Source organism: Callospermophilus lateralis, chromosome 5 (assembly GCF_048772815.1).
Source record: "Callospermophilus lateralis isolate mCalLat2 chromosome 5, mCalLat2.hap1, whole genome shotgun sequence".
NCBI classification, from domain to species: Eukaryota; Metazoa; Chordata; class Mammalia; order Rodentia; family Sciuridae; genus Callospermophilus; species Callospermophilus lateralis.
In genome coordinates, this window is record NC_135309.1 from 12635049 (window position 1) to 12654940 (window position 19892).

A 19892-nucleotide genomic window follows, 5' to 3' on the forward strand; every position below is an offset into this window, starting at 1 on the left:
TTGAGAGAGGGTCTCACTAAGTCACCCAGGCTGGTTTTGAACTTCCAATCCTCCTTCCTCAGCCTCCTGAGACGCAGCAAGCCTTAGCACTTGGCTTAGCACTTAGCACTTAGCTCTCTCCGATTCTTTGGTTTTTCTACCTGCAGAACGTTTTATCTCATCCCCTCTCCCTCCGTGTTTTACTTCCAGATCAATTTGTCCATCTTTCTGGGTCTGCCTTTTCTCTGTCACATTCTGTGTCTTGAAAATAGATTTTTAAGAAAACCAATTTAGAAACAAATAAAAAGTAAATCCAAGTGGCAGGTCAACTAAATACCAAGTTGCCCTTATTCTGATTTATTTTTTAAACCTTGAATTGTTTTGTTATTGCTATGAAAACATAGCTTCCCTTCTTCTCAGGAAGACCATCCTCAGGCTTCATGCTGCTTCTGGCAAGTCCCTTCCAACTGGGTAGCCAGAGTAGTCCTACCGCTGGATCCAAATGCAACTACTGAGGGAGAAAGAGCGGTTAGTGAGTAGAGGCTCCCAAATCCTGCCCTAAGTAGAGGGATCAAGAGAAGGAGACCGCTGAAGGAAGGTCGCTCTCCCGCTCTGGGGAGCAGGGGGGAAAAGGATTGTAACCGCTCTATCCCAAAGGAGAGGGAGGCTGACGCCAAGGCAGCAGTGCTGGGTCAGGAGGAGGTGGGAGGGGACCCTTGAACGACCGCACCTCCTGGCGGAACAGTAGCAGCGCGGAACTGCGCAGCCGCAGGGAATCCCAACCTCCACTCCCACGGGCCGCGAGCTTGGGGTCAGCGTGCAGCACGCGCAAGCCGCGGTCCCTTCCCCACCCCCAGAGTAAGAAAAGAAATCCTGCTTCACTGGCCGAAATGGGAAGCCCTGTCAAGTGGGGTAGCCTGCTGTTGGGAGCCGAGAGCCTCAGCCCTTCTGCATGTCAGCGCAGAACCGCTAAGTGAAGAGCAAACAGGAGCCGCGTCCTGCGCGCTGCCCTGCGGACGTACCCTCGGCCACCGGTCTGGGGCAGGTGCGGCCGCTGCGTACCCTCTGATTCCCTAGCGGGGACGGGCTCCATGCTCTCCACCCGGGCGCCGCCGCTTCCGCCCGCTCCTGGGGGTGGATCGCCTCTCTTGGAGGGAATAGGTGGAAAAAACCTGTTTTCAAGAGAAAATGACCAGTTTTGAGATACCTAAGCCTGTATACCTGCAGACACCAGTAAGCTCGAAGAATCTGAAGGAAAAGTGAAATGATTGCAACGTGTGACGATTTTCCCCAGAAGTGGTTCTGTTCCAGCATCCGCATGGGCAGGAGCGGTTCTGTGTGTACTAGTGAAGATTTGTAGGTTAATGTGGCACTATTAAAAAAAAAAAAAAACTTTTTTTTTTTTTTTTTAAATAGTGCCACATTAACCTACAAATCCTGCTGTCCCAAATGGTCAGTATAAAGTCCAAAAGTACCTGGAAGTTGAAATTGTTTTGCTTTAAATGGGGGGTTGGAGACTCCTGCACTCTTGAGAAGTGGACAGCTTGTAGATAAATCAGACACCGGTGCCTGAGGAACTCCACCATGAGTAGTCAAGACTAGCTAAAGTCGTTTCAGAACCGGCCAGACCATGTCCATGGCCCCAGAGAGCTAGCTGGCCCTAACTACTGCTCTGTTCTGGGCCACAACACTGGAAGTGAGTTGGTGTGAATTCTGATAGGAATTTTACAAATTCAACAAATCCTCCAACAAATCCAGCCATGGCAGAGAATGAAGCACGGTCTCTTTCTGGGATGTGAGTCAGAGTCAAGGAGCAGCCTCCAAGAGCTGGATTTTTATGCTTCAGTGAAGGCAATGAAGTAAAGTGCTTCACTGTGGAGGAGGGCTGCTGGTCGCAAACCCAGTGAGGACCCTTGGGAACAGCATGCAAACGGGGGGCCAGGGCATAAATGTTTCTTAGAAGAGAAGGGAAAATATATATAAATGATATTCATTTAACCCATTCAATTGAAAAGTCTGGTTAAAACGGCTGAAAAAAAATACCATCACTAACTGAAAGAATCCATTATACTTACTGCCTTTCAAAATTCTATGGTTAAAGAAGTTATATGTTTGGGATTCAGTTTGAGAACATTAAGAAAGAACTGGACAAAATAATTCAGATATCTGGGAGCAACTATAAATCATCGGAGGTTGGGGTCTGCAGATCTAGTGAGTTCTCAGAACGGCAGAACCCAAGATGGGTCAAATCACACTTCACTGCAGACAGGTGAGAACCACAGGGCAGCAAGCTCCCCTGCAAGAGCAGCTTTGCAAAATCTGCATGGATAGAGGCATCTTGTCACTTTGTAATCAGTGTGCTGAAGCAGTGGACAAATATCCTAATGCTACACAACTCCTGCCTTTCAAGTAAAACATTTTTGTCTTAATGTAACTCCAGGTGGGCATGTTGTGTTCACATAATCCACTGAATACACAGTGTGAAGTACTCAGCATTGAATGCCATTAGCATTTGCTAAACAAGTAGCAAAAAATAGGAAATGGCAGTGTTTCGATCTGAATTTATGGATTTTAGGGGTACTAGGTATATTATTTGTCCAACTTTCTATTGTTATCCAATTGAAATCCTAGACTAAGAGCATCCTATTATATCTGATCACAATGTGTACCTGTAGCACAGACTTTTTTTTTTCTTTTAGATAGGCTTGACAGAGCATTTGTTTTGTATGAAAAAGGAGTGAACTATCATCCCATGTGGTGAAAAAATAGAAATTATTTTTAAATGTGTTTTAAGATTCTGTCCATTTTTTAGAATTATAAGCACATACTTGTGTGAATGATTTTTAAAAAGGGATATTGATGTTTTTTAAAAAGTTATTTAATAAGACTACCCAGGTAAAAGACAGGCCAGATCAACCTGCTTTGCATCTATATAGAACAGAAAGCCTGGAGGGGATGCGTACCCAATCCAGTGGGTTTCTCTTGATGGGGGAGGGCCACAGAGGGGGCTCCCAGGGTCTTCCTCTTTCATTTAGTTCATTTTGTTCTCTTTGGATTTCTTATGTGTCACTTTCATAGTCAGAATTCTTAGTATTTTACTGACTTCCAGGCTTAGGTGGAGTGGGGGTGGGCTCAGTGGTAGAATGTGAGGCCCCGGGTTCAATCCCCAGCACCATCAAATACACAAAAGCTCAGTCATGTTCAAAGCTAGTTTTTGCTGAGCTTAAGTTTTTCCAATCTAAGAAGTCAGCACTTTTGATCGGTGATGTGAAATTTGAATATTTTTCTTGGTGTTCCTGCTTTGAGGAGGAGAAACATTTCCAAGTAGTAGTTTTCTGGTAGACTAAGTCTTATCACCTTTTTTAAAAATAAATGTTTGATTTTGTAAAGTGAATTATTTTTTAAAGGAAGAGTGGAAAGGACCGTGGCTGACCTGGGAAGAAGGTGGGACAAAGCATGAGGCTGAGGAAGGAGGTGTGGCCCTCTCAAGTCCGGGCCTGGCTCTTCCACCCGATCCTGGTTCTTGGAAGTTCCTCTTTCTTGGCACTCCTACCTCCCAACCGAGCTGGAATCATCAACTGTTTTACTCACATTGTGCTGACCACCAACCACCTGCCTGGTAAAAGCCATTGCCCAGGCCTCAGTTCCTCAACTGCAATGCACAGCCGTCACCCCTTGTCCCTGCGCTGCCTGCAAGTCCCTCACCAACCTGGACTTGCTCGCCAATCTCATGCGGGACCCCAGTCCTGTCAACCCTGCCACCTGGATAATTTAATGCTTAGTTATCCTGAAAGGCCCCAGGTGCAGCCACCTTGGGCAGACAGGAATACCGAGGCCAGAAGAGCCACATGACTCATGCAAACAGCTCATTGTGGCAAAGGCCAGTCAAGGACAATCTTTCTTGGACAGCATGCTCATTAATTTTGATGCCTGAGCTTTGAATCACAGTGTCTGAGTGTCTGGAATGAGAGTGACCACATATCACCTGAGTTAGCTGGGGGCTACACCTGCCTGCTTCCAAATCTAGCTGTCCTGATTTAGACCCTCATCAATTCCCACCATGGCGTTTTGCATACTGAAATATCTGGGTAAATATTCCTTAATGAACTGCATATGCCATTTTGTTGGCCCCTCTACCAAGGGCAGTTGCAGTGGGGGATTAGGAAAGGAAGCAGGAAAGGGAGGGGCAGGACAGGAGGGAAGACCAGCAGGAGGTGACCTCTGAGCACACAGCAAGTCAGCAGTTCCCAAATATCCTGTCTCAAAGGACCAAGTACCCCAAGACACTGCCTGCTCTCTCTCACAGGGCCAGTGACTCCAAGGTCTCCTGGACATGCACAGGGTCTGGGAGGACATGGGGCCTCTACACTGGTGCCCACAATCCCCCCGCCTCTATGAGTCTCCCAGGCCCCTCTGTATTGTGCACGGGGAGGACCTCCGTGTCTGCAGGACAAACACTACAAGCCTCATCCCCTGCACCAAAGGTTCATTGAGCTCCTCCCAACTTAAGGTGGCTGCTGCCCCCTGCCAGCAGCATGTGACAGTGACATGGGAGAAGCCATCTCCCCTAGTGAGATGGATCCACCACAGACAGCAGAGCAATTTGTGGACCTGTCAGATGAGGGAGGTGCAACTTTTTTATGAGGACAAGGCCATTGAGAACCGCTGACAGAAGTGGCTGAAAACACCCCTTGATGGACGCTTTGCGGACCTACACTGTCCCATTGGATAGGTGACAAAAAACCAGAGTAGAAGCCAGGGGACATCCACTGGAGATGTGAAGAGGTCCTACCCTCCCAACTGCCGTACCAGAGACATGCTGTAGGTCTTTGGGGAGGCACACAGAGCAAAAGCCCCTCATGATCTGTGAAGTACAAGGTCTGTGCTGGGCCAGGGGAGACTGAAGTGCCAGCCCCTTGGTGGGAGGACACAGCAATGGGGACGAGGCATGCGCCTGTAATGAGATGCACCCGGTGAGCACCTATCAGGACTAGAGGGAGACTGCTGGTTGTGGCTTGTCCTCTTCCACCATCAGCTCTGACCTCCTGGCCTTGCTCCACCCTGCCTGAGTCCTGCTTCCCCGCATGTTGAAGTCTGAACATTAGAGAAGCAGCCCAGGCAAGCATATGAAGCAGGGTTTAGTTAAAAAGGGGTAACCTAGACTTCTCCCTCTCAGAGGGAGAAGGGGGCCATAGCTGGTATCCTGGAATCTCAAGAAGCAAGGTGTTCTGCCCTTTTTATAATGTCCTAGGCTTCCTCTGTTCTCATGCCCTCCTCCCCTTATCTTTCTCCTTCCTGCTTGAGTGACTAGGCCCAGGAATGCTGGATGGGAGGGTCAAAGGTGGGATACAGGTGGGCTGAAGGGGGAAGGGCAGGATGGAGCAGCCCAGGACACATTAACAACCGGGAGGGAGGGGCAATTCCTGGGACAGGTTACCTTGGCAACAGGTTGGAGCAGGGGCAGGTTCTCTGTAAGGGTGGAGGAAGGGCTCTGAAGGAATTAACGTTTCAATCCCTCAGTGGGCAGTCTCCCACTTCCCAGACTCACTCAAAATTGGCCTCCATGATCTAATCTGACAGGATGATTTACCAATCTATGCTGACTGCCTCTCTGATTCTGGCTTCACTTGGTCTGGCAAATGATCTTGCAGGGAAAAACTGCAGGGCATGCACAGTCCTCTGGTGCTCCTCCCCCAAGGAGCCTTACAGGACCCATGCCAGTACAGCTTAGTGCCATCTCAGAAAGCCCATGCATGACTGATAACCACACTATTATATACTAAAACTTGTTGAGGCTTTAGCTGTTCTTGCCACAGGAGTTTAGACTATAAAAAATGATGAAAATGCTAATAGACTTCACTTTAGTAACTATTTCATTGCTTATCAAGACATCATGTTATACGCCTCTAATATGCACAATTTTTTAAAAAGCCCATGTGGGCTGGGGTGTAGCCAGTGGTAGTGCACTTGCCTAGAATGAGCAAGGCCCTGGGTTCCATCACTAGCACCACAAAATAAGTAAATGAATAAATGAAACCAAGCTGGCTCACCCAGACAGCCATGCACTGCTATTGATAAAGGCAACATTTCCCACCCACCTGCCAGGCCAGCAAAGGTGGTCTTCAAGACCTAGCAGCAGTCCCTGTCAAGGAGCACAGTGACTTCCCAGTACAGAGGCTCCTGACGCACCCACTGCTCTTCTGTGTCCCTCCAGCTCCTGGCCTTCACCTGCCCGCTCCTGGCCCCACTTGCCACCCTCCCTGGCAAGAGCTGTCTCCTTCCCTTGGCTGCCAGCCTCTATCCAGGTCTGAAGCGTCACAAGCCAGCTGGCTGCAGCCAGACCAGCCTTTTGCTTTGGGCCTCTGGGGCTTCTCAGTTCACACTCCTCCCCAACTGGAGGCCACTAGAAGTTTCTCAGGCGCTTCCCACCCTCCCACCTAAATTGTGACTTCAGATACACACAGATAACCCTCACTGTGAGCCAGCTCTGAATGCTGCAGGAGAGGAGAACCAGCTTTTGGATAAAGGATCCCACACACTGGTCCATTCACCTTTTGGTTCCCACAGTGCCTACTGCACCCTGCAGGTTTCTCTGACCAAGCCCTCCCTGGTGTCCTGGTACCCACAGCATGGCCTCAGGACACTGGCTCCTCAGGTGGTCCCCACTCACCTGTGTGGCCTCCTTCCCCTCCTGCCACAGCCTGGCTTGCTCTACCTGGTCCTCCACGTCCCTTTCCCTTCCTTCCTCCAACACCAACAGTAAACGTTACTGTTACATAAACTATTTTATTTAAATAAAACCAAGGCAGTCCCTTTCCCACACTCACACTGACACATGCACTCACACACACCCGTGTCTCCCCTCCCCCTCCATGGCCAGCTCAAACCTTGAGGTTCTCATCGTTGCACACCCATGTCCCCTGATTCTCCTTCCCACCAGTGGCCACCTCAAACCCCAAGGTTCTCATTGTGACCTTCCTTCTCCAACCTGAGTGCAGGAGAGGCCTGTGCAGAAAGGCCCACCCCTCCTCCAAGTGCTGCAGCAGCACCCAGGCTGGGAAAGAGCTCCCTGTCCTTTTGGGGTGACACGGCAGGACCAGCTCTCCCAAGGCACCCAGATCTGTTTGGCTTCCCTACACACACTGGGAGCACCACCCCTGGAGCAGCTCCCCAAGGAGGGCTGGGACCCTCAGCCAGGGGACTCCCCCCCCCATCATGGCAGGCAAGGCTTGACAGGCTAGCCTGAGCACTCCCCAGGGACCGTGGAGTAGGGAAAGCAAGGGAGAGCAATTGAGCACCAATTCCCTAACGCCACCCACAGGAGGGTGCTGAGATCCAGTTCAGCAGCACCCACTCAAAACACTGGCCCAGCTCCACTGCAAGAGCAAGGGGTGGGGACCGTATCAGCCTCCCACATGGACCCCTCAGGGACCCACTAGCACCTGGGCAAGGTTGAGGACTCAGCCCAGCTGGAGAAACACCACATATACAGAGCCAGTCCAGAATGACATTCCCTATGCTGATAATGGGGTCAGGCTCCCTTCCGTCTGGCAAGTTCTGCTACAGGGCACATATAACAGCAGCTCAGCTCACAAAAGGGCACACTGAGGGTGGTGGTGTCTCCAGAGGCGAAAGGTCACCAATCACACACAGGCAGGCTAGGACAGAAGGGCGGGGCACATGGCTAGCAGGACTCAGCAGCATAGCTAGGGCACCCTGGGAGCCGCCTTGGGGTGGTGGGGAGCAGCAGCCCCTTGCACCCCTCTGGTTAGGGTACTCATTTCCTCTGATGAGCTTCCCAGGTGTTCTAGACCAAGTTCCCTGAGGGGCAAAGCTAGACCAGGAAGGAAAGAAGTCAGAAGGTGGGAAGTCAAGGGTCTCAGAGGGGTAAGGGGAAGGAGATGAGTGCAGAGAGCAGCCTTCTGAAGGGGCCCTGCAGGACTGCCTCCTGAGGGGGCAGGGGAGGCCGAGGAGGCAGGGCAGGCAGAGGGCTGACACAGCTGGCCTCCAGGGGAAAGATGGGATCCGAGGGGCAGGAAGAAGCCCAAGGGCCCTGATGAGCCTACGGTGGCAGACAAGCCCAAAGCCCCAGCTAGCGTGCTACAGGCTGACACTGCGCTGGTGGCGGCCCCCTCGGGCCCCACCGTCACTGCCCCGGCGCCCCCCACTCCGGGGTCCCAGCTCTTGGCCATCTAGACTGGCATGGTCCGAGAGGCCCCGCAGGTGCTCCACCGAGTCGCACTTCTGCAGGTCGGAGGCGACGGTGCGCAGGCTCAGCAGGCTCAGCGTGTCTGTGTCCGCGCCAGGTCCAGGCCCTAGGCCGCCGCCCTCCTCCAGCCCCCCACCTTCAGCACCCTCAATGCCGCTGTCCCCGTCCTCCAGGCTTTCAGGCCCAGCCTCAGCCCCCACAGGGGAGGAGCGCCGTGGACCTGGGGGGTGGGCAGGCAGGCCCCGGCGCCGTGCGTGAATCTGCTCGCTGATCTGCTCAAGGTTGCGCAGAGCGACTGAGTAGCGGGTCTTAGCCTGTGCTACCTGCTGCTCCAGTTCTGTCACCTTAGCCTTGTGCTCCTGCAGAGGGCAAGACAGGTGAGGGCAAGACAGGTAAGCACGGGACATCCCTCGGCCCCACTTGGCACTCTGCATCTAGGCCATGGCCTCCCATCCTGGAGGCCTGGCAGTGCTGGGTACAGAGCAGACCTGCAGCACAATCCCTGTGTGCCTCCTCCGGTTGGTCCTTCCATTCCTGGGTGTCTTGCCCTGCTCCAGGCCCACTCTGCCTTCTGGGGGTGTCCTCCCAGGTCTCATGCCCCCCGGCCCTCTGGTCCTCTTCCCCATCCCAGGGCTTTCACCAATTCTTCTTCCCACTGACCTCCCTTCTTCAACCAGTTTCTCTGCCAGGACAAGCCCCATCCACCCCTCTCCTGTAGGGTCATTCTAGCACTTGTGCTTCACCCGGCAGGTGGCATCCCTTGACCTGCCCTCACTTTTTGTGCAGCCCCTCCTCCTCCCACACTCCCACCTGCCCATAACCCCCGGAACTCCAGCTACCTCCAGGATCTGGCTGAACTGCGCCTTGAGCTCGAAGTAAGGGCGGCTCTTGCCGATGGCTCGCCGGAGGGTCTTCTGCAGAGCCTGCACGCGCGCCTCAGCCTGCTGGCACAGTCGCGTCACTCGCTGATGCTCCCGCTCGCCTCGAAGCCGCTCCTCCTCTGCCTCATTCACCTGGCCGGTGTGAGGAAGGGACATGTGTCACTGAGCTGGAACACATGCTTTAGTCCCTGGCACATGCCCAAGCTCAAGGGAACCTGCATGGGAAGGCCTCAGCAAGCCCCCCATCTGCAGAGCCGTTGCAGGGGAACATGGGTCCACTGGCCTAAGGACAGCGTCTTTTCCATCTTTTCTGCACTTGCTGCCTGATCTCCTGGTCTTCAAGGACCAGGTCTCAAGCACATGCCCCTACAGCCACCTCTCCCCCACTGTCCCGCCTGTTGTCCCTGCACTACCTGCCACTCAGCTTTGCTGACGCCAAGAAAGGCGCTACAGCCATCTCAGTCAGGAACACAGAAGAAATGTCTGTCCTGGGCACAATGTCCACCCGCGGCCACCACAGTTGTGGCATGGGGTCAGGGACAGGAGGAGCCTGTGGGGAATCACAGCTATGTATGGGGTTCTCCAGGCTTCCACACCCCAGGTGTACACAGTCCAGAGCTACAGGTGAGCAGGGAGCAGGGGAGAGCTTTGGCCACGGTGTCTAGCAGGGCTATTATACCATATTCCAGGCAAGCACAGACTCCAAGGTGCCCAACATCCCTTAATGTCCCATGGTGTAGTTTCGACGGCCCCTCCCACAATGCCCCATGCCTGCATCTGCGTGAGCTCCCAGCAGAAGCTTGTGCCCTCTGTGCAAGGAGCAGCTAAAGAACAACGACACTGCCACTCCCAGGAGCTGGCGCTTGCCCTGTACAAGCCGAAGGTCAGAAGAAGCCCAGCCAGAGATCCTCCTGTCCCCAGTCTACTTTCAGGCGCTTGGAAATGATACATAAATCACACTGCAAAAATCAAGGTACATGGCAACAAAACTGCACATCGTGCAACAGAAGAAAGGTGTCACAGAGCTCAGCCTCACGAGATGTGAGTGCCGGACCAGGACACCCACTGGGTGAGACCTTGGGGTCAGCCCACACCCAGAGGCGACAGCTTGATACAATGCCATTCTAAGTCAGAGGGAAGGGCACATGGGAAGCCCCAGAGGTCAACGGAGAAGGCTGGAGTGGTGGAGAGAGGGAGAAATGAGGAGGTAAGGGGATGAAGGGACAGTAAAGGAAGGACAAGAACGTGCACAGACCTGCTGGCAACGTCCACCCACCTTGCAGGTGGCATGGTTGAGCATCTCCTGCCACGTGGGGTCCAGTCGGTTCTTGTCAGCCATGACTCCCTGCTCGGCCACAAACACCATCTCCCGGGCGGCATTGTGCATGCTCACAGCCCGCTCATACCGCAGCGCTGCCTTCTGTGTCTCCTGCTGGGCCTGGGGGGAGATGGCCATCAGTACAGGGAGCCCCCACCAGGAGGACCCACCTCAGGCTTGAGGATGAAAGATGAGAAAGACCAACTTGCAATGTTAGGTTAAATGCCACTGAAGTGGCATTCTATGGGGAACATATCGTAAGGAAATGGATGAGAAAAGAAATAAACATAGAAATGAATATTAAAATAAATGCTACTAGCCAGGCATGGTGGCACACACCTGTGATCCCAGAGTCTGAAGGCTTAGGCAAGAGGATCCCAGGTTCTAGGCCAGCCTCGGCAACTTAGCAAGACCCTGTCTCTGACATAAAATGAAATGGCCCAAGGAGGAATCTCAGTGGTTAAAGCACCCTGGGCTCAATCCTTAGTACTGGGGAAAAAACCCAAAACCCCAGAAGGAATGATGCTGCCCATAGATGGTGGCTTGTGAAATCCATCACTCAAAGTCTGCTTGTGCCTTTTGCCCTGGGAAAACCCACACCATTTCAGTTGGAAGGTAGTTAGCAACATGGATTGAATCTTACAGAAAGTCACTCTCTAGGATCAACTCCACATCCCGGGAGCAAGCTGAAGCAAATCACCACATAATTTCCCAAGACATTCATCACAATCACGTGGGTTGAGTGTCCCTGACTCAAGTCCAAGACCCCACCACGTTCCCAAATCTGAAGCTTTCTAAGCAACAGCACAATGCCACAAGTGAAAGATGGCACACCACCTGACTGTCCAGGCACAGAACTGCCAAAGCACCTGGGTACACCAGGTGAGGTGGTGCATACCTAAGCTCAGCTACTCAGGAGGCCGGCCCGGGCATTTAGCAAGACCCTGCCTCAAAATAAAAAACAAAAATGGCTGGGGATGCAGCTCAGGGGTAGAGAGCTTTCCTAGCACGTGTGAGGCCTTGGATTCAATCCCCAGTACCTTTAGGCAATGTCCACAGGTGTTTATGTCACAATATAACTGTCATGTTTAGACTTGGACCCCATCTCTAAGATATCTCATTATGTCTATGTATTTTGCAAATACTGCAAAATCTGAACAAACCTGAAACACTTCTGGTCCTAAACATCTCAGGAAAAGAACACTCAACCTATACTAACCAAGCAAAAAACTGGAAACAATGTTAACCCAAGTTCTCAGAGAAAACATACTAAACAAGTAAAACAAGAAAATATTCCTACGTCTTTAAAGGATGATGGCACGGGGGCTGGGGATGTGGCTCTGTGGTGGAGCATTGCCTAGCACATGCCCATATCATAAAGCTAAGTAAAACAAGGGACAAAAACAGCATACATTGTGTAACCTACTTTGGCAGAAAATACACCAAAGCGACTACAAAGAAAGCCCATGTGGTTATATGTGGCTATCTGTGCTGCGTTACTCATACCTTTTATTTTCTATATTTCTCCATCATCTAGCATTGGGGTGCCTTGATGGTCAAGAGGGGACTGCTCCTCCCAGGGCTATAAAAATGCCTGGACCTGGTCAGCTGCTGTGTGTGTACATCCTTCACAGGTAAACCAGCTAATCCAAGGCCCGGATCCCAACCAGACATCTCCTTTATCAAACTCTTACTCAGGCCAATACTTCCCCTGCCCTACATCACTGCAGAGTCAGCTACAGACAACGAGAACACCCTCAGAGCCCAGAGCCCGGCACCATCCAATCCAAAATCCACTCAGACTCGCCTGCCCTGCTGTAGCCACTGCTTCCCACAAAACCACAACAGAGGCTCTGGGCTGGGCTTCCCCAGTCACCTCTGCCTCAATGACCCTGGTGCTCCCCCATGTGGCCCTGCATGGCATAGCAGGTCCCCTCCTCAACTCCTAAGGCATGAACTCTTTCAAGGCAGCTGTCCCCTTGCCTAGCACCTTCCCACACTGGATTAAACAAATCCTGAGTATAAAGTGCATGATAGAATTGGGAGAGATTTTGGATTTTTCTTGTTTCTTGTTCCAATGATGAATCCACATTATCTGTGCAAAGAAAAAAGATGGATGGGGGTAAGAAGGATGGTCAAGCAAAGACACAGAAAAGACAGGAACCAAAGGGAAGAGGAGAGAGAGGAAGTGGAAGATGTTGGCCCTATCAGATGCATCTAGGGCCTGAGCCCTCATGCACAGAAGGTACTTAGCAGCAGGTGGCGGTCAAGGGGCAGCTAAGTGGGAGGGCATGAGCCAGGCCCTGGTTCCATCCCAGCTATGCAAAACATAAAATAAAATCAACACCAGCAAGGCTGAACAGCTTCTGGAGCAGAATGCACCCACCTACCCCTATTTTCTAGGTCTTTAGCCCACAGTGGTGAAGGAGCCTTCTTGGCCCAGAGCTGATCTGAAGCAGAGCCAGGTCTGCCCCAGTGCTCTGCCCTCTGGGTGCAGACACAGAGTCCAGGTCAGGCTCATGCAGTCCTACCTCCTTAGCCAGCCGCCGAGCTTCATAGTAGGGCCGAGCCTTCTCAATACAGCTCCCCAAGTGGGAGCCCTGCGTGTTGAGCTTCCTCGCTGACTCCTGCAGGATCCTCCGATAGGTGGTCCTGGCCTCCTGGCAAAGGGACAGGGCGGAGGAAGAACATGCACATGGCTCCCAGGCCTCTGGTTCCTCAGACACACCCATTCCTCTCACTCTCTCCATCTGGGCAAGACACCAATGGAGACATCCCCGGAGACCAGCCCAAGGATGTGAAGAAAGAGACTCACGTCTAGCTGTAGCTCCACCTGGTTGATCTCCTCACTGGCCTGGTTTAGATGCTCCAGTTCCTCCTGCACAGAGAGCGTGGTTAGAGTAGGGGAAGAGAGACAGTACCCAGTGGGCCAGGAGAGGCAGGCCAGATGCCGGGGAAGGGGAAAGACATGGAGGAGGGATTGTCCCAACATGTCCCTGTCAGACACCTACTGGGTACCATCTAACACGACCCTTGAAACTCCACCTGTGGGCCTGGTAAACCCCCAAGTTAAAGAGGAGGAAATCACTGGGCGCTGTGGTGCATGCCTATAATCCTGAGGCTCAGGGGGCTGGCTGAGACAGGAGTTCAAAGCCAGCCTCAGCAAAAGTAAGGCACTAAGCAACTCACTGAGTCCCTGTCCCTAAATAAAATACAAAATAGGGCTGAGAGTGTGGCTCAGTGGTTGAGTGCCCTGAGGTCAATCCCTGGTCATCCCCCGCATACACACACACACACAAAAAGAGAAAATCAAGCTTCGGGGATAAGATTAATACATGCCCCACAGGGATGTCTCCATTGGTGACACACTGCTTTTAACCCATACTAAAATGTTGTGTCAACATGCAATCAACCTAAAATATGAACCACTTTTTTTTTTTTAAATGCTTTTCAAAATCCACATGCATTTGATCCCGAGGGCACATCCCAACTTCAGACAGTAGCATGTGGCTCCTGTATTTGACAGTGCAAGTCTAACAGTCGGTGCATAGGGGGAAGTAAACCACAATCCAGTGTCAGAACAAGCCACTAGGGATGGGCAGCCAACAGACAGGCTGAGGAGGCAGAGGATGCCTAGGGAGCAGCATCAGCTCTAATTAGAGAGCACCTCCCTAACAGGGACCTCACCCTGAGCTGATGGAATCCCCCAAAGGGCCCCAGAAAGGCCCCCACCTCAGGGTGGGAGAGGGTCCTTCCCAGTGGGCCAGCAGGTTCCTGACTGCCTCACAGAGAGAGGGGCCAGTTCCCTCAACAGCTGCAGCATGAGGCTCCTCCCCAGCTCATCCGAGGAGAGAGGGACAACCCAACGAGAGGGGATGGTGACCGAGTCGAGTCTGATCTCACTGTCCTGACCCTGTGGCCATCCTCTGGGACTGAGGCTGTCCTTCCACGAATGGCTCAGAAAAGACAGGACTGCTGTGATCACCACTGGGTAGGCAAAGAACAGGCCTCAGGAATGCAGTAAGCTTTTATTCCAAGGGAGAGAAGAGGGAGGCGGGCCAAGCTCACCCTGCAGTGTCCATCTGAGCCAAGCAAGATCCAGGATCAGATCCCCACCTGGTTCCATGACCCAGAGTGCTCCCCACCCCCAACTCCCAGACAATGAGGAGAAGGACTCAGTGTTAAGTTGTCCCTGGTGGAAAATTGACAAGGGCTCTTGCTACCAGCCTGTGGCAGAAGCAGACATCATTTCATTACATAGGAACCAGCACCCCAAAGGCACTTCCTACAACTAACACACCACTTGCTGAGCTCTGCCCTGTGGGGTCCAGCAAGACAGGAGAGGCAGCAGAGAGGCCTGCAGAGAGAGAAAAGGGGGCGCAAACACACAGCAAAGCTGAGCGGGAAGCCACCGAGCACTCCAGGCACCATCCTGGCCCATAGGCAACAGGCCATTGGCCGGCTCCACCAGCACTCCTGGCTCTCAGCTCCAACAGAACGCAGGGAGGATAGTCTGAGTCAGCGTGCCTCATCCATCAGTGAGCAGCAGCCAGCAGGGAGGGTGACCTTCCCGGGCACACTGGCTGCACTCTCAGGATGCCAAGCCACTGAGTCAAAGGCATAGGCACTCAGGACAGAGGCTCCCGCCCCACCTAGTGCAAGCCATCAAAAACACTCAAGCAACCCGGGCATGGCTCCCCCAGCTAGACCAACACTTCCAGATGAGGACACACGTTGCGAAGTCACTCCAAGGAGTCTGGGGGTGGGGGGCAAAAGAAGAATGTGCCCACCACAGAGGAGATGGAGGAAAACGTAGGGAAGACCCAGACCCACCCAGCACCACCCTCCTCTCCCCTTCCTCCCACTGCAACACTCTCTCTGGAAGCTGGAGAACTTTCCACTGAAGTCCCAACACAGGGACGCAGCACTGACCTTTCCTGAGCGAGAAAGCACACCACAGGTAGCTGCCAACCAGCCTCCTTCCATCCTCCAGCGTGGTCCCACAGACAGCAGGCATGTGTGGCCAAGGGGCCCCAGTCCGCTTGAGGGCTTCACCCCATGGATAGCCATTTCTGGGAACTTTGGAAAATGCAAAAACCGGGCCCTCTGGGATACCCATGTGCCAGTGAACTCCAACCAGGCTGTGCATTAGAGTCACTTTGTACCCACCTGCGAGAATCCAAATGACTGGCAAGTCAGGGAAGGATGATTTTGAAAGCTCCCTCGTGTGTTCTGATGGAGCCCCATCCAATGCAATGAGAATCCAGAAAAACAGACAGCCATTTAAAGCACCCAAACACATCAGTAGGCGACATGGTCTTGGTCACTGTCAACACTAAAATGGACCTCGAAAGACACAGGCCCGAAACTCCTCCATGTCCAGAAGAGGGACACAAGCACTGGAGGGTCAAGTGCCATGGCCTATTCCAGGAAGGATGTCTCTCACACCAGGCTGCTTCTCCCACAGGGTGAGAAGACACTAACCCCTGCTGAGGCTGGCATGATGGCCTGCCACACTCATGGCCTCAAACGAGGGAGGCTGCCAGGGGCCTTTCCTCCTCATGCAGCCTGCAAGCTCCACAGTGTCCTCAGGACACTCCACCCTCGCAGAGCTGCCTGTGACCATGGATGTGCTCTGTGTCTGCACCTTCAGCACAGCACTGTCAGAAGAATCACTTTTTATTTTATTTAATTTTAATTAATATTTTTTACATAGCACGTTCAGAAGCTGCAGCCGCCTTTTCAGACAGTCTGGTGCAAGTGTGACTCTTTATTCTGTGCCTTTGCCAGTGCAGAGACCGGAAAATGCACAGAAGCAGGAGAGCAGAGAAGCCACAGCACTGGATTCTCTTCCTAGAGACCTCTCTGACGCAGGAGGAAGGGTGCCTGACAGAGGCCCTCCTCAAGAACAGAGAGCTCTGTACCAAAGCACCACTGTGAACTCTCACCAAAAGACAAGCAAAAGAATTTGTAAAAGAAAAGGACTGTACACCTGTGTCCGAGCACAGCCAACATGAGCCATGCAGGTCAGCCAGACCAAGCCCTTGCCTCACACATGAAGAAACTGAGCTTCAACTTTCCTAAAAACCACAGCTCATAGTACAGCTCAACACTGTTAGTACAACTTATTTCCGTAGTGGACAAAATATCAGTAGAATTAGAAAGAACACTCAAGCTGTTTTCAATGCAGTGTCCATGAGGCACAACAGAAATAAATTACCCACTCACAGCAGAAATTAATGGCTCACTCTGCTCCATTATAAACATGGGCAAAGTCTAAGAGCCACCTACATGCACATAACCTGGGAACTCAGACCACAATGGCCATAGGATGCCAGGACCAGATTCTATTTCTTAGCAACTCACTGCAGTGATCCAATAAAGGTCTGCTCACAGAGAAACCCAAGAACTCAAGCCTGGGACACTCTTGCTCAACTAGAGAAGGGTGAGTCACTTTCTGATACCAGAACTTTGGCGATGCAACCTGACCAAATGGCAGATCAGGCCCCAAATACAAGGAGCATCATGGCTGTCACCTGTCCAAGCACTCTCCAGAAAGACCTTCATAGCCAACGCCCTGAACATTACAACCCAGAACTAGAACCAAGGCCAGGGAGCTCCTCCACATGGGGCCAGTCTTCCTCACCCATTGTCTGCTCTCCAGCTGGACTGTAAACACCCAAGGCAAAAAAACTGCTCTTCCATTGCTCTGGTAGACCCCATCCTGAGAGCCGGCAACGTGTTATTATGGACTGCCCATGGCTGACGGAAAGCCTTGAACACAGAAGATTACCCTAGGTCCAAACCAGGGCCTCCTTCCTAACACTTGAAAGGTCTCACAGCCTACAGAAGGGAATGTTCCTAGGAGACACTACTGAAAAAGGTAGAAAGAAGGAAAGATCCCTCACTTCCTAATGGCCCCTCTGCTCACCTAGAAAGAAGCACAACAGTTCTACTCTGGTTGACCTAAAGTGTGCCTCTGGCTTCCATGGCCAACCTGACCCTGGGTTTCCTGCAGGGAAGCTTTCAGCAACACACCCTGGCACTCAGGGCCTTCCCTGCACGCACGTGCACAAACACACACACCTCTCTTGGCACTTGCCACACTAAATTACAATGCTGTGTTGACAAACTTGTTTTCTTTCCTGCCCTAGGATACTGGGGAGAGAAGACTAAGCTCTTGTTCATCTGACAGTTCTTCAGGAAGACTGCTGGCTGGACATCCTTTCTCTCCCCAGACTCAGTCTTCTCACCTGTATTCTAGGATCCAGTTCTTCCTCCTCTCTTGGGGACAATTTGGACTCACTGCTGTTGCTTCCACCTCCTCCTCCAGGCTCCTCCGCCACTGGGCTCCTAGGAATTTCATCCTCAACAACCTCTGGCCGCAACTCCCCCTGTGGGGTCTCCCGCCCCCCTGGAACCTGTCTGAACTCAGCCATGCTGACCTGGAGAGGGCAGAGCCCTATGCACAAGAGAGGATTGACATGCTGGGACCAGGGCCCCAGTTTGAGGGTTCCTGGGCTCTAGATGGCAAAGAGAAGTGTTTGTCTTCTCAAAAGGCTGATAAAGTGGGCACAGGAAGAACCTCAAACTCAGAGGCTGAAATTCCTAGAACTAAAACCCCGTCCGGGCAAAAGTTCTTCTCTCCCCTCCACCAGGAGTCCACCAACACGGTACTGGAGCAACAGCTCCAAGGCAGCGGGCAAAGGGGGCCTGGATCCTGGGCCGGGGCCAGCGAAGAGCAGCACCATTCGGGAGGGTGGAGGAAGGCGCCTCCAGGCTGTAGTGCCAGCTGGAGAGAGAAGGCCAGGCTGGAGCAGAGGCTTCGAGGCGTCTCTGGGGAGCTGCTGGATAAACAAGGCCAAGTGTATGGCCATGTCAGCATCAGGGCCTCGGCCACCAGCCCCCGTCTACCTCCCAGCCTCCCAACAACTGCGTTTTCGTCTCTCCACGCTCTTGTAGTCCGCCTGGACCCCAGTTTCAACTTCTTTCCTCAGCTCTCCAGGACCTGAGGTCCGACTCTGACCCCGGTCCCAGCTCCCACCCCAGCTCAACCAGCGCCCTCGGGGCTTCCCTCCGAGCCCCCACCCTCTCCTCCGCCCGCCCCACCCCACTCCTCCAGCTGTGCAATTCACCCTGTTACCCCCAGCCTGGCCCCACCTCCTCTCCTCTCTCCAACCCTGCGGAACACGAGCCTCCCATCTCCAACCCTACATCCTTCTGCAATCCCGAGGACCATGCTCCAGCCATCTTCATATCCAGGCACAAAAGCTCCCCTTAAGGCACAGCCTTACCTCAGTTTACCTTCCCTTGCGCAGAGCTCCTGGGCAGCAAACAACCTTCCCCCTCCCTCCCCGCAACAAGCCGGTCCAACCAAAACGACGGGGCCTGGCGGAAGCGGAAATGCGCCAGCAGGTAACAACGCCCTCCCTCCCACTCTCCTTCGCCTGCCCGGCCGAGCGCGAATTCCTCGGCCTTCGGTTCCGTACAACATGGTGCCTCGTAGCGTTCAGCCTCGCCTCCCGGCTTCCAGCTCGTTCTCCGCCAAGGCTGAGTGGAAGCCAGACTTGAGAGTGCTTTTCTAAAGGAAAATAGATGGGGTAATGGAAACCGAAGGTTCCTTGTGAATAGAGAAAGGCCAGAAACAGGAGGCCCGTAAGTGTCCGCAGAGTGTGCGCTGCCATTTTGCTTTACGGATCTTGGACGGCAACTCTGGGAAAACCACTTCCGGCCCCGCCCGGAAGGGCGGGAGCGACAGCGGAAGTGGGTCCGGGAACTTCCGGCTGTGTCTATTGGGGCCGCTGAGGTCCGGGGGCTGCGGTTGAGTGGGAGGTCTTCTTCCTGGCGGGATTTTTCTCGCTGCAGGGGCGTCAATGGGACCGTGAGCAATGACAGCCTGGCGGACGGCGGCAAAGTGCAGGTCTGTCTTGGAGGCCGCCGCCTAAGAGCTTCGCGAGCGGGGCTCGGCGTTGGCGCGGAGCCCCCGCGACCCTGCGGCGTGTCCCTGGGCCGAGGAGCAGGCCCCTCGCGCGCTCTGGGGGGTGCGCCCACCAGCCAACCGAGTCCTTCCTCTTCCCGGAGTAGCTTGTCCAACCTGAGCGTAGCCGGACGGAGCTGTCGCCAGTGTCTTCCGACAGTCGGGGACAGCAGAGCCCCTTCCCTGTTTGTAGGGAAGTGTTCCAGTGTGTCCAGGGAGAAACGGACGAGCGAGGCTGAGCGGGTCTCAGGGCAGTCAGAGGGAAGAAGTTAGTTGGTCTTAAAGAGGGAAAGAAGGCGTTATTCGGAATCACTAAGCATCAAAGCAGGTGTAGAGACCCTTGCAGGGAGGGAGAGAGGGAGCTCACTCCAGTTCCAGCGTGGATCAACCTGTAGCCAAGGAGCCATGTAGGGTCAGCGGGGGTTAAGAAGTGGGTGGCTAAACCAGCCTAACGGTTCCTGGGAGTGCAGGACTGGCGGTGGTGCAGAAGGCTGATCGGACACCCAGGATGGTGGCGGGGGTGTTCTT

At 53.2% G+C, this 19892-nt stretch overlaps 1 protein-coding gene across 8 annotated transcripts; it reads right to left on the minus strand.

Annotated features, from left to right (window-relative positions):
• Positions 1-355: 355 nt before the first annotated feature.
• Sh3bp5l (SH3 binding domain protein 5 like) lies at positions 356-18767 on the minus strand. Of its 8 annotated transcripts, none has more exons than XM_077109447.1 (9): positions 15557-17733; positions 15320-15466; positions 13203-13265; positions 12919-13047; positions 10346-10507; positions 9028-9201; positions 8409-8547; positions 1002-1151; positions 356-490 (listed from the first exon to the last, which is right to left on the minus strand). In XM_077109447.1, exons 1-9 carry the CDS (start codon positions 15668-15670, stop codon positions 411-413), a joined length of 1158 nt encoding a protein of 385 aa, XP_076965562.1. In that variant the 5' UTR covers positions 15671-17733; the 3' UTR covers positions 356-410. The 8 variants fall into 8 exon arrangements, with proteins under 8 accessions (XP_076965562.1, XP_076965563.1, XP_076712431.2 ...); XM_077109448.1 differs by having other exon boundaries at positions 422-490; positions 1042-1151; XM_076856316.2 differs by lacking the exons at positions 356-490; positions 1002-1151; positions 15320-15466 and adding exons at positions 3950-4933; positions 18682-18767 and having other exon boundaries at positions 17641-18231.
• Positions 18768-19892: the final 1125 nt, after the last annotated feature.